This window comes from Saccopteryx bilineata, chromosome 6 (assembly GCF_036850765.1).
Source record: "Saccopteryx bilineata isolate mSacBil1 chromosome 6, mSacBil1_pri_phased_curated, whole genome shotgun sequence".
NCBI lineage: Eukaryota > Metazoa > Chordata > Mammalia > Chiroptera > Emballonuridae > Saccopteryx > Saccopteryx bilineata.
Window position 1 is genome coordinate 78,391,693 of NC_089495.1, and position 14,884 is coordinate 78,406,576.

The window sequence follows — 14,884 nt, forward strand, 5'->3', positions numbered from 1 at the left end:
AAAACTGGCATTTCAAAAAGATTATCTTCTTTTTTAAGGTCACACTCTATTAAATTTCTAAATTTCTTAAACAGCTGCACCTTAATTCTGCTATGAACTAGAAGAATTAACTGTGTACTTGGTTAAGTTTTACCATCTTAAATGTTAGATATAATCATGAAATCAATGTAGTAATTGAGAAACTTTTGATCTGAAGGCTATGTGTTCTGCCGGGTCGGTTTCAGTTTTTTATAATTCTTTTCCCCAGTTACAGATCTATTGAATTATATTAGGAAAAAACACTATTTGGTTTATGGCAGATGACATGGAATTAGGGCTCTGAATGAAAATAAAGTAATTTAACATAATACTTTGGCCTCTAGGCAAAAAAGAAGATTTTGAATAGCTGAAAACAGCTGAAGAAATAGATGGATACATACTGCCACCATGTGGTAAAAGAGAGACCCTTTTGGAAAAAAGACATTACTGAAAAAGTGGCAAGTTTTCCAAGTTCCCAGTGACCCAGCTATAAAGATCTTAGTTTCCCTTAGTAAACCACTATGGAATTGTGATAATGGACAAAATAAAACAATAAACAATGCCAAGGCAGTCACTTAAAACAGAATCAGGAGGCTATTAAGGAAGTGGGGCCCATGTAGCCTATGCACACTTTATGCTTCAGTTCCCAGAACTGCTATTTAGTTGCTAAACCAGTTGCTAAATTCAGCTGAAATATCCTGGAACTGCTACTTGGACAGGTACGGACTCCACTTCCTTCCTTGTAGTTTTCACCTCCCTCCTTTCACATACTGGGATCAACCAATTCCTGTTAACCTAACCAGCAATCCTTCATTTGTATGAAAGAATTACTTTTGTGGTTTTTGCCTTTATAAACCTTGTCTTTCTTTGTTCTCCCGACAGCCCAGTGTAGTTGATACCAGAGCTTTCGTCTTTGGGATTTCAATCCTTTTGCACAAATAAACGCTTCTTTATAACAGCCTAAACTTTTTTTAGTTGACAGTTGTCATATCATTTTTCAGGCATCTATATTTGTTGGCAGTTGCATCGTCTAAGTATCTATTAATTTACAGCTTATTTGATGAAATAGTAACACCTTCTTAAATTTGTCTGGAGTTTATCCTCCTGCAAGTCAATCCTCACCTTATCTGTATTGTGATTTATGAATTTCCATTGCTTTTTTCCCAGCTGTGGTATTCATTTGACATCCTAATCTTTGTATGTTCTTATGTGGTAGGCAGTTAGACAGACATGAGTAGAGCAAGAATGATGGGGCAGGTACAGAAGGTCACCAAAGCAAGTGTGATGGGGTAGGCCTCAGTTGTTTCAGCTCCAAGCCCAGAAAAGCAACAAAACCAGACAAGCGACCCCAGAGCTGATTTGAGCACTTGTGCACCAGCTGCAAAGACTACTGACTGCTGCCCTGGCACCAACCAATCAGTGGTGTCCACGATCCTAAAAGGACACACCCAGAGAGCTGATAGATAGTCTATTGAAATCCTTCCCTGGGACTCTCCCCTAAAGTCTGCAGCCTTGAAAGCCTTGGGATGGAGGAACCAGAGCGCTTACTCCCTGGAGCAGGCTACTGTCTTTCCCTCTCCTTCCAGACGTGCTTTTTGCCTCTGAAACCTGCTCCCTAAAGCCAGTTTCTTTTACCACTCACTTGTTCTATCTCTGTGATTTTCTAAATAAACTTTCTCTTATAGTTTGAGTCTTGGCTCTAAATATTTTCCTAGCCAGAACTCATGCCTTGTGGTTGCTGAATCAAGGTCCAGTCTAACACCTGGTGCCATTTTCGTTCTGGCTGCCACCAAAACTTAGATATTAAACTCAGCTTTTCAAATGCCAGCTTTTAGTTTCTAACCTCTTAACCCTATGGCTTTACCAGGAATTCAATAATTATTACTAGGTAGTAAGTGCAAACCAAAGTTAACAATTTTCAAAACTGAACATTTTGTTCAAGGTCTAGTAGTGTGTTTAATTTTGCTTCTTAATGTCTAATATGTCATTATCCATGTCAGTACAAAGCTAAACATGCTGAGAAAGAGATTCTCCAATGAAGCCAAGATTCTTTTTAGAGGAATTTCAAAGTCAAATATGCTGCAAGCATAGACTGGATTTCCTCTTTCTTTACTTCTGTTTAAAATAAAACTATAAGGTGGTTCTACTTTTAATAATGGCCATGTTAAGTTCCTCTCTGACCAATCCTACTGTAGATACAGCTATAAATTCTGGACAAAATACAAAGCTACCTGAAGACACAGGAAGGTAACTAAAATCAGGCGGATTCTGGAGCTGAGTCCATCTGTGAGAGGAATGGAGCAGCACTGGGTGACTCACCTATTAGTTAAAAAAAAATTTTTAAATGGCTTTTAGCCTGAGTGCAAGGCCCATTCTCTGCCAAGTTAGAAGGATAAAGACGTAAAAGAAAACTTTTCCTCTTTTTACTTTGAAGAATCAAAAGACAGTTTGGGGGAATTCAGTTGCTATTAAAAGAGGACGGAATTACAAAGACAGCCAAAGAAAAAGAACTGAGTTCTACAGATAATCTCTGGCTGACTTCTGAAGGATGAATATGTAGGACAGACCAAAGCAGTTCTTTTCTTTCTCTTTTCTCCCTGTCTCCCTCTCCTTTTCTCTCTCTCTCTCTTTTCTTTCTCTCTCTCTCTTTTTCTTTCTCTTTTCTTTCTTTCTTTCCCTCCTTCCCTCCCTTTCTCCCTTCCCTGTTTCTCTTCTTTCTTTCTTTCTCTCTCTCTTTTTAATTCAGTGAGAGGAGAAAAGGCAAAGTCTCCCACATGCGCCCCGAAAGGGATCCACCCGGCATGCCCACTAGGGGGCAATGCTCTGCCCATCTGGGGTGTTGCTCCATTGCTCAGCAACTGAGTTCTTCTTAGTACCTGAGGTGGAGGCCATGAAGCCATCCTCAGCACCCAGGGCCAATTCACTCCAATCAAGCCATGGCTGCAGGACTGGGGAGGGGTGGAGAGAGAGAAGCGAGAGGGAAAGGGGTAGAAAAACAGATGGGCACTTCTCCTGTGTGATCTGACTGGGAATCAAACCCAGGACATTCACATGCCAGGCAGAAACTCTACCACTGAGCCAACCGGCTGGGGCCCCAAGCAGTTCTAATAAGGCAAACAAAACTTAACTGAAACTTGAGCTGCTTCCCAAGAGACAGTATACAGTTTGAATAAAACTCAACATGTCTAAAACCTGAACTCTCTTTTGACCCTAAATGTCTCATCCATGCCTACCCATCTCACCTGAATGGAAATCTTTAATTCCACTCAGTCCAAAATATTTGAGTTAATTTGACTATCTTTCTTTCACACCCTCTATCCAATTAATCAGGAAATCCTATTGGCTATTGGCTCTACTTTTAAAATATAACCAGGATCTAACCAGTTCATACCACTTCCATGCTACCACTCCGATCTGGAGCAAGATATCACCTCTCAACTAGATGACTACAACAGCCTCATAACAAGTCTCCATGCTTCCACCTGTATAGCTATATAGTCTATTCAAAACACCATTATCTGGAAAATTAAGAAAGTTTCTGTAATAGTCTTTGAATCTCTACTATGTACCAGCCAGAATGACCTTTTTATGTTATCTCAGATAATGTTACATCTTTCTAAAATCCTGTAATGCTTCCTTTCACTTAAGGTTAAATCAAAGTTCTTAAAATGACCGCAACAGACCCACCGCCTCTCTGATCTTATTTATCTCCCAATACTCTGCTTCAGCCACCTAGTCACACTGGCTTTCACAAACACCAAGACACTTCTTGCCTTGGCATTCGCTGTTCCCTCTGCCTAGAGGTCCTTGAGAGCTTTGTTTTCTTCCTCACCTCCAAATCTTTACAAACTTCTGACCTCCTCCAGGAGGCCTACCAGGGACCCCATACAATTCTGGATATGCTTTTCTCACTGTGTCTTGCAGCACTATTAATTCTCTTGATCTGTTATTTTTCTTTTTTCCTTTGCAGTTATTACCTTCGATCCATACTAAGCAATTTGCTTATTTATAGTTTACAGATAGTTTGCCTGTATGCCTTTTTAAAGTTCATTTTTTTTTTAAAGCTTTTATTTATTGACTCTACATAGAAAGGAGGGGTTGGGGAGTAAGAAGTATCAACTCCTAGTTGCTTCACTTCAGCTGTCCATTGCTTCCTTCTATGTATCTTGACCAAGCAAGCCCAGGGTTTCTAACCAGCTACCTCAGTGCCCCAGGTCGATGTTCTTATCCTCGGAACCACCAGAGGCCATATGAGACACAGGATTGTATATTTAAAATTTTTATTTATTTATTGATTTTTAGAGAGAGAAGGGGGAGGGAAAGAGGGAGAAACATCCACTTATTTAAATATTCATTGATTAATTTTTGTATGTGCCCTGACAAGGGATTTAACCATAACCTTGGCATATCAGGATGATGCTCTAACCAACTGAGTTACCCAGCCAGGACCAGGATTATACTTTTAGCTGAGAGGTGACAAACCTTTAAGTAACAAACCTATACAAGGAAGGAATATGTGATGGTAATTTTATGTGTTAACTGGCTAGGCCACGGTACCCAAATATTTGGTCAAACACTTTTAGATGTTTCTATGCATAGAAGGTTTTTAATTTAAATGAGATTAACATTTAAATCAGTAGACTCTAAGTAAAGTAGATTATCTTCCATACTGTCGTAGGCCTCATCCAATCATTCTTGCTAGAATAAAGACTGACCTCCCTTGAGTAAGAAGAAACTCTTGTCAGTAGATTCTTTTTGGATTTGAACTTCAACTTTGACCTGAATGGTCTGCCTGCCAGCCTGTCCCATCAGATTCTCGACTTTCCATACCTCCATAATCATGTGAACTAATTCTTTATAATCAATCAATCAACCAATCAATCTCTTCATACACACACACTCCATATATACAAACCATTTCTCTGGGGGAACCCTGACTAAACACAGGTTTAAAAACAAAATCATTTCTAAAAACAAAACAAAACAAAACAAAATCATTTCTAAAAACAAAACAAAACAAAACAAAAGAACATCATTTCTATGTTCAAGAGTAATCTGTGCATTAAAAAGTCAGGAACACTGTGTTAATTATATTTTCTTTCCTATCAATAAAATACTAAAAGTGTTAGCAAAGTTGAAACAAACTAAAATCTAGGATATAATGCCATTCATGACCCTTGAAAGAGGCACACGCTTTACCACTGAGTAAAAATATATCACATGCTAACATGCTAATGATAATTCTAGAGCTTTTTGTTTTGTTTTTGTTTTTGCCCAAGGAATCATTTGTTCAAGAGAAAACAGTCTTAGAATCCGTAAATGTTTAAGTGATTAAAAAAAGAGATGACTTGATATAAACAAAGATAGACAATTCCTCCAACCCTTCTAAAAATGGGAAGTCCTTGAGGGGTGCTGAGGTACCACAAGGTGCTGCAGAACCGAGCCGGAAAATTTGTCTCACTGCCTTGTCTTCAATAAACGCTGCCCTGCAGCCACTCACCATCCTGGGCTTTATACAGAAACAGCAGAGATTAAATGACTTGGCTAAGGCTGTAAAATTAGTAGCCAAATTGAGGCCTTCTAACTTTGTCCTAATTATTTTGACTACATATGAAAAATTAAAAAATCATTTCCCCCCATTGATTTGAGAGAAAGAGAAAGGAAGGGGGGAAGGGAAGGGAGAAAGAGTGAGAAGCATCAACTTGTTTCACTTAGTTGTGTACAAATTAATTGCTTCTCGAAAGTACCCTGTGTCCAGGGGTTGACACTTTATCCACTGAGCCATCCAATCAGGGCTCACATGAAAATTTTTTAAAAATTAAAAGCCATCTTCTAAGTGCACAAAATAGTTTACCACACAATGTGCAGGTTAGCAGAAGGAAAAGCCCCAATGATGATATATAGAACCTTGTAGTAGTGTTCACAAAGGCACATCTGTCTTTTTGGCACTGCTCCTAAGGAGTTCATCACGCCTATGGGAGGAAGAAGCTGAGTCTTTATTTCGCCTGTAATATTGACTGTACATTAATGACATAAGTCGATTCTATCCAGCATTAGTAGTGCAGAAAATTACAGCACTGAAATATAAATTAAATTATAATTATTTATTTCTGAATAGATCATTGATTGCTGTCCTTGAAGTAGGGCCAAAATAAGTATTTATATACAACTTTGCTAAAAATCATGTTCTTACTTTGAAACACAAAAATTGGCAATTCAATGAAATGAATGGACAAACAGTATTATTTTCTCCATGTGACAGAGTGGAAAACATTAAATGACTTGTTCAAGGTCACAAAGAAAATGAGTGTCAAGATATCATCCAAGGTTCTAACTTTAATGTATGAGAATTTGAATTCTAGAAGGGCAGACTGTCTCTTCTTTTTTTTTAAACTTTTCCACTGATTGAGAGCAGCAGGGATGAGGGGGGAAGAGGAAGAGAAAGTGAGAAGCATCAACTCATTGTTTTACTTAGTTGTTCCATTTAGTTGTGTACTCACTGATAGCTCCTCACACGTGCCATGACAGGATCAAACCCATGACCTCAGTGCGCCAGCACGATGCTCTATCTATTCAGCCACCTGCCAGGGCCCAGACCCTGTTTCTTCAGTGTTCACTGCTGTCAGCACCAAGCACAGTACCATACACATCGCTGGGGCCAATGCTAGCACCAGTGCACATGTGCTGAACAAGTATGAGGAGAGTATTGTATTTATATAGGGACAAAGTAACTGATAAGTGGATAGCACTTCCTTTCACATGTCACAAACAAGGCTAATCCATAATGAAGAGCTGAGAATAAAATGAGTTTACAACAAAATGTTAAACCATGGCTTGACCAGGTGGTGGCGCAGTGGATAGAGAGTCAACCTGGGATGCTGACGACCAGGTTCGAAACCCCGAGGTCACCAGCTTGAGCATGGGGTTACAGACATGACTCCATGGTTGCTGGTTTGAACAAGGGGTCACTGGCTCGGCTGAAGCTCCCCCCTCCCCTGTCAAGGCACACATGAGAAAGCAATTAATGAACAACTAAAGTGCCGCAACAAGCTGATGCATCTCATCTCTCTGCCTTCCTGTCTGTCCCTGTCCGACTTGCTCACTAAAAAAAAAAAGTTCAACCATGGATTACAGGTCACTATCATGCACTTACTTTATTAATCTTTAAGAGATTATTTCCAACTTAACCTCCTTCCCACCATTTATGAAGAATCACAACAGTCAGCGTCTTCTTGTCCCATTTTTCTATCACTGACTTTTATATTCTAATCACAAATCTTGAGGAATTCCTTTTAGAAAAACTTGGTGGCCCTGGCTGGTGGGCTCAGTGGTAGAGCATAGGTCTGCCATGTGGAGGTCCCAGGTTCTATTTCTTGTTAGAGCACACAGGAGAAGCACCCATCTGCTTCTCCCTTCCTCCTCCCTCATCTCTCTCACTCTTCCCCTCCCGCAGCCATGGCTCAAATGGTTTGAGCAAAGTTGGCCTGGGCAATGAATATGGCTCCATGGCCTCGCTTCAGGCACTAAAATAGCTTGGCTGCCAAGCAACAGAGCTTTGGCTCAGCTGAGCAGAGTATTGACTGGTAGGGGCTTGCTGGGTGGATCCCGATCGGGGCACATGCGGGAGCCTATCTCTGACTCCCCTCCTGTCACTTAATAAAAAAACAAAAACAAACAAACAAAAAACAGAAAAAAAAAACCCAGAAAAAACTTGGCACATTTTGTCACCAGTGATCAAAATCATACAAACCTCTGTCAGTTGTTTCAGTTGGCTTTTGTTTTCAGTTAATTCTTCTGATAGGTTATTCTTTTTCATTTGTAGTTCGAAGATTTCCTTTTTTAATGGATCCATTAGTTCATAGAAACGAATCTTTAAAAAAATTAAATGAATAAGCAGGCTTTAAACCCAAATTACAATTAAAATTTGCTAATATATAGTACTCTTAATCATTGTTAATAAAAGCAAAATATTAAGGTTATAAAAGAACAGTGTTAAGCAGTTTCAGATTACATGATTATACAATTAAGTTTTATTTGTATAAAACTAAAACAAGATAGTCCTTAATTGACCCAACCACTAACTTTAAATCTCAATATTCAATTCAGTTCCCTCAAGGCCCAGATTATTTATAACTCTCAACCCCTGACACAGTCTCTTTCCTCTCTTCTATCAATACTCCGTTTACTACTTACTCCTCATCTATTACTCCTCACTCTACACTATATGCTTGTTATTTGCTGAACACATCAAGTGTTCAAGACTTTTGGTCTTGCTATTTCCTCTGGTAGGAAAGTTTTCCCCACATATAAATAGTACATGGCTCATTGCTTTCACTCCCTTCAGATCTCTGATCAAATGTCACCTTATCAGTAAAACTCTTCCTGATCCTCCCAACCTGGCTGCAGTCCCTAATCTTCACTCTTGCTCTTTTCTCTATAGCATGCATGACAAACATTCTACATATTTTACTTTATTGTCTATGTTGCTCCGCTGACAAGTAAACTCCATGGGGGCAGGAGTATTTGTTGCTTTGTATATTGCTCTGTCTCCAATGCCTAAATATACAGTAAGCCCATACCCTAGGCTCTTGGCTAAGCTCTAATTACTGCTGCAACTACAGTGTAAGGGGTAATCAGGATCTTTCATATCACTACAGCCATTCAGTTCAGCCCTCTCTTCCCTTCAATAATTCTCTTAGGGGAATATTCCTGCTTTAACCTAGTAAAGTGTTCCATGTGACAAGCTCCTAAAATACAAGCCATGAGAAAATGTGGAGAGGGCAATTAGGTACTATCTGAAACGTCTTAATATCCTGCTGTACTGCAAAAGTCCCAATTGTTAAGACACAAGTCCTAAGATTAGTCCTCAACACAATAAATAAGTAGTTAGGATAATGCCTGTGAAAACAAAAGATATTGATGAGGAACACTAACAAACCAGAGAAAAATATGTATAACTTACTCTAATGGGATACTTGATAGTTATTATGGATAAAGCCTCAAGGACAACACTTAAAATATGTTTTGAACAGTACATGTTGGGCAGAAATACTATATTTAAGTTGTTTAAATAGAAAGCTGAACAAAAAAGTAATACATTTTGTAGGAAATCATTAATCTGGAAAGCGTTATCCACATAAGAACCAAGAGTAGCAGTCACCACTCAAACAAAACAATAGGTAATACTGTACAGTTTACTCTGCTCTAAGGTCTAAGCTAAGCATTTTACATACTTAGTCACAGTTCATCTCCATAATTACCTCAATAGAAAGGTGCTATTACAATCAATCCTTTTATAGATGAAAACATTCAAGCCTCTTAATGTGAAATGACATTTTATATCCTAAACCAGCAGTTTTCAATGTGTAGTCTAGGGGGTTGGCCTCACCCCACCAGTCTGAGACCCTTTTCAGGAATTCATAAGATCAAAACTCTTTTCCTAGCAATACTAAGATTTTTGCCTGTTTTGTTCTCATTCTCTTACAGCTGTTCAACAGCGTTTGCCAGTATACATGATATGTGAAGATATCAATGGCCTTAAGGAACATGTGCTTATATAATCTTGTGTTTTAAAATGTCTTTGTTATAATTTCTAATACGGTAGCTATTAACAGATATAGCCCATATAAACAAAAGCTCTTTGGGGTTCTCGGTCATTTTTAGAGTGTAAGGGGATGCTGACACTGAAACATGAAACCACTGCCAAAAATCAATCTACATGTAGACTGTGTAATCAACACTGCAGTCAAGATCCTGATCTAGAACCACATAGATCTCCCTTGTTCGATCGACCCCTTTATAATCACACCAACTCCCCTCCTCTACTACCTCTAACCCGAGGCAACCACTTTATCAGTATTTAAAAATTTTTCACGCTGAGAATGTTACAAACCATCAGTTTGTGATAACTCATTTCTACAGGCTATGCAGCCATAACATTAGAGCTCTACTTACTGCTTCCTTCAGAGATCGATAGTAAAGCCCTTTAATATCTGGTGATCTGAACACCGATCACTATCTTCAGGTCAGGGCCATAAAATAATTAAGTACTTCAGAAGTTATGGCTACAACATACATGGTAAATTTTATTCTGAAAACATAGTGGGGGTTTTTTTTTTAATGCTACAAGACACTTACAGATACATATTCAGGAATAGAAAGCTGATCTTCAGGAAAATCTTTTAGTTTCATATATTGCTCTTCTGTCAACTCAAAGTCACGCAGGTTTCGACGAATATCACCAGCTTTCTCTCTTAGCTGAAAATTTGTCTCTTCTAGTTGTTTCTGTCTCAATAAAATAGTTTCCATTTCTTGTTTCATTAGTTCTTGATATTTTCTGTTAAAAGAGAATTTGTGGCAAACTTAAAAAACTTCTCAAGATTTGATTTTCTCCAAGTCACTTTTATATAGGAAGTTAAAATGAGAAGCTTAACTAGTATATTTGGCTCTAGCTAAATTCTTACTTACCAATTAAATATGAAATGACAATTCTATACTAATTGCTAAATGTACATCCACATAAATTATTAAATAGAGAATATTCTTAAAGAATAATTTTAAAAATTCAAATTATGAAACTATACATTTCTTCTGCTTAAGGTTTAAGTCTCAGACATCTGCTCTGGATCCTACTCAAAGTAGTTATTTCTCTTTGTCCGTGTACTAAAAGGAGTATCTTTTTAGGACGGCAACATTTTACTATCATAAGGTATTAATTCAAACAACAAGGTAATGAAAACAGTAATCTGCACGTAATTGTTATTTTCAAAGAATACATGTAGTAGACATTGCTACTTGTAGTTGCCTAGCCAAAGATTTTGAGCAGGAAGAGACCTTCTGATTTCCCCCCTCCCTACTATATCACTCCCATCAACATCAAACACTGTTTTTTCTCCTATTTTAAAACAAATATAACTTTTGACCCCATTTCAATGCCCCCTTAGTTTGCTACCCCATGGAACAAAACTTCTCAAAAATTGTCTATACAGTGCCTCTCATGCTTTTTCTTTCAAAATATCAAAATCACAGATTATTTTATTAAGTTCGTATTTTGGAAAAACTCAAAACTACATTTTGTACCACTTTCCATTTTAAATATAAAATTCCAACTTACACATAACATCTGGCTTCTGGTTATTATTATCCACACTATATTTTTTAAAATAACTTTTTATTTTTCAATTACACTAAACTATTATATTAGTTTCAGGTGCACAGCATAGTGGTTAGACATTTGTATAACTTATGAAGTGATCAATCTGGTAAGACTAGGACACATCTGATACCACATGTACTTATTACAACATTATTGACTACATTCCCTATGCTGTACTTTATATCTACATGACTGTTTTTATAACTGGCAATTTGCACATATTAATTCCTTCCTCTTTTTCACTCATTCTCCCAACCCCCATCCCATCTGCCAACCATCAAAATCTTTTCTGTATCTGTGAGCTTGTTTCTCATTTTTGTTTAATTTTTTAGATTCCACATATAAGTGAAACTGTATAACATTTGTCTTTCTCTCCCCGACTTAACTCACTTAGCTTAATACCCTCTAGGTCCATGTATGTTGTTGCAGATGGCAGGATTTCATTTTTTTTATACACGAGTAATACTCCTTCTTATGTACATACCTTGTCTTCCACATCCATTATCTATTGATGGACACTTAGGTTGCTTCCATATCTTCACTACTGTAAATAAGGCTGGAATGAATAGAGGGCTGCAATATGTCTTTTCGAACTAGTGTTTTGGGTTTCTTTGGATAAATAACCAGAATTGGAACTGCTGGATCCTTCTTTATCTCATGTTACAGCCTTTGTTTTAAAGTTGGTTTTGTCTGATGTAAATATTGCTTTCTACCCCACTTTTTCCCTTCATTTCCATTTTCATGAAAGTTTTCTTTTGAATCAGTTTTTATTTTCAACTAGAGTTGACATACATTATTATATTAGTTTCAGGTGTACACCCCAGTATATACACTACATAGCCTGACACTATACATAGTTATTAGATTGACTGTATTCCCTATATTTTACATCACCATGCCTATTCTATTACAACCAATTTGTATCATACTTCTTAGTCCCTTCACCTTTTACATCCCTCTTCCCAATCCCTCTCTCATCCGGGAACCATCAAATGTTCTCTGTATCTATGAGTCTGTTTCTCTTCTGCTTGTCCATTTAATCTGATTTTTAGATTCAATTGTTGATAGATATGCATTTATTGTCATTTTATTCTTCATACTGTTTATCTTCTTTTTAAAGAAAACTCTTTAACATTTCATATAATACTGGTTTGGTGGTGATGAACTCCTTTAGCTTTTTCTTGTCTGGGAAGCTCTTTATCTGTCCTTTGATTCTGATAGATTTGCTGGTGGAGTGATCTTGTTGTTAGGTCCTTCTTTTTCATCACTTTGAATATTTCTTGCCACTCCTTTCTGGCCTGCATAGTTTATGTTGAGAAATCACCTGACAGTCTTATGGAGTTCCTTATAGGTAAATAACTGCTTTTCCCTTTTAGCTTTTAAGATTCTTTCTCTTTAGCCTTTTACATTTTAATTATGATATGTCTTGGTATGGGCATTTTTGGGTTCATCTTGCTCGGAACACTCTGTGCTTCTTGGACTTGTATGTCTATTTCCTTCAAGTTAAAGAAGTTTTCTGTCCTTTTTTTCAAATAGGTTTTCAGTTTCTTACTGTGTTCTTCTGGCACCCCCACGATGCAAATGTTGGTGTCCCAGTGGCTTCTTACACTACCATTCTTCGGATTCTCTTTTCATTTTGCTTTTCTGACTGGGCATCTTTTGCTTCCTCATATTCCAAATCACTGGTTTGATTCTTGGCTTCATCTACTCTTCTGTAGATTCCCTGTAAATTAATTCATTTCAGTTACAGTATTCTTCATTTCTGACTGGTCCTTTTTTATGCTGTTGGGTCCTAAGTTCACTGAGCATCCTTTTAACTAGTGTTTTGAACCATGCATCTAGTAGATTGCTTGTTTCCATGTTGCTTAGTTCTCTTTTTCTGGAGTTTTGTTCTGTTCTTTCATTTGGGACATGTGTGTTTGTCCTCTCATCTTGGCAGTCTCCCTCCCTGTGTTTGTTTCTATGTTATTAGGTAGAACTGCTACATCTCCCAGGCTTGACAGAGTGGCCTCATATAGTAGATGTTCTGTAAGGTCCTGTGATACAGCCTCCCTGATCACTCAAGCTGGGCACCTGAGGTGCACCCTGCATATGGGTTATGTACACTCTCTCGTGTAGTTGAGCCTTGACTGCTGTTGGTACATCATGGGAAAGATTTACCCCCCGGGCTGTAAATTGAAATGACCAGCTGCAACCACAGACCACCATGGAGGATCAGCTGTGGAGGGGCCCACCCACAGAGGAAGAATTTTTTCAGTGGGGCTCTGGTTCCTGCTGAGTCCACCCTTGAATGTGTCACATGTGGAAGTGGCTACGTGGTGCTTCGATGTGGTCTAAATCTGTCTACTGGCTGTGTTGATTCTGGGGCCTCCTGAGAGGTGCAGGCCAAGGGCAACTGTCACCAGTGTTCTGCTCTTGGCATGAACTACAAAGTGAACTGCAGCTACTTAGTGAGAGGTACAAGGCATGCTGAGTTCAGATGCTGCTTGAGAGATTTTAGGAAAATCTGAAGCATGAGCCAAGACAGGCCATTTGTATGGAAGAGCCACTGGAAACAGCTCAGGTGGGCCTGCAAGTTTGGTGGGGTGGGTCTCAGGGAATCATCAATGTGGGGTCAACAGTATTCACTAGGTTGATGGAGACTCTGATATGGGACCGCCTCAGATATGGGGGAGGGCTTAGAAAAGAAACAATGGCCTGTGCCAGCACTGCTGTCTGGCAGAAAACTGCCTCTTCACCCCACCCCCAAACCCAAGCTCTTGTCCTGATGCCGGCAATTCAGTTCCTCCCTTAACTATGCCTCTGGTGCCTTTCAAACCAACACCCCAGGGCTGCAGCTCAGAGGGAATGAGTCAAAGTGCGTGCATGGGCCCTTTATATGAAGAGCCTGAAACTCCAGGAGCCCTCCTTCTCCCTCAGCCCGACTGGTTTTTACAGCCCGAAGACATGGGGACTTCTCTTCCTGGTACTGTAACCATAGGCTAGTGGGCCTGGGATCCCTTGCTCCTCATGGTGGACCTCTGCCAGCTGAGATATACCTCCTGATTTTAATCTGCCACACATGGGTGTGGGACCAGGACATTCTGCCTCTCTGCCCCTCCTACCAGTTTCTATGTGGCTGATTTAATTCCCTAGTTGTAGGACTTTCATTCATCCAAATTTCAAGTGGTTCTCTATGATGGTTGTTCTGTAGTTTCACTGTAATTTTGATATAGTTCTGGAAGAAAGTGAGTGTCATATTTACCTATGCGGCCATCTTGACCAGTGACTTATGTTTTTTTTCTGAAATATCTTTCCCATCTCTTACTTTCAGTCTGCATGTGTCTATCAATCTGAAGAGGGTCTATTATAGACAGCGTATGTAATGGTATTGTTTTCTAATCCGTTCAGCCACCCTATTTCTTTTTGATTGGAGTATTTAATTTATTTGCATTTAAAGTAATTGTTAATAGATACACATTTATTGCTATTTTTATTCATGTTTAAGATATTTTCTTCTTCTTAAAGAAGTCTTTCTAACGTTTCTTGCAACATCTGTTGGTCACGATGAACTGTTAAGATTTTTCTTTTCTGGGAAGCTCTTTATCTGTCCTTGGATTCTACTATATATGATAGCTTTGCTGGGTAGAGTAATCTTGGTTGTAGGTCATTTTTTTTCATCACTCTGAATATTGTTCAGCAGTAATTTCTGCCCCGCAAAGTTTCTGTTGA

General features: G+C 38.6%; 1 protein-coding gene across 4 annotated transcripts in view; it reads right to left on the reverse strand.

The window, feature by feature from the left end:
* The window catches only part of PIBF1 (progesterone immunomodulatory binding factor 1), a 238,431-nt gene that overhangs the window by 206,752 nt on the left and 16,795 nt on the right, over positions 1-14,884 (reverse strand). For all 4 annotated transcript variants that reach the window (XM_066237052.1, XM_066237053.1, XM_066237051.1 and 1 more), the window contains exons 4-5: positions 10,156-10,354; positions 7,769-7,888 (exon numbers count right to left, since the gene is read on the reverse strand). In XM_066237052.1, coding sequence (XP_066093149.1) covers positions 7,769-7,888; positions 10,156-10,354 — 319 coding nt within the window. The remainder of the gene's footprint in view (positions 1-7,768; positions 7,889-10,155; positions 10,355-14,884) is intronic.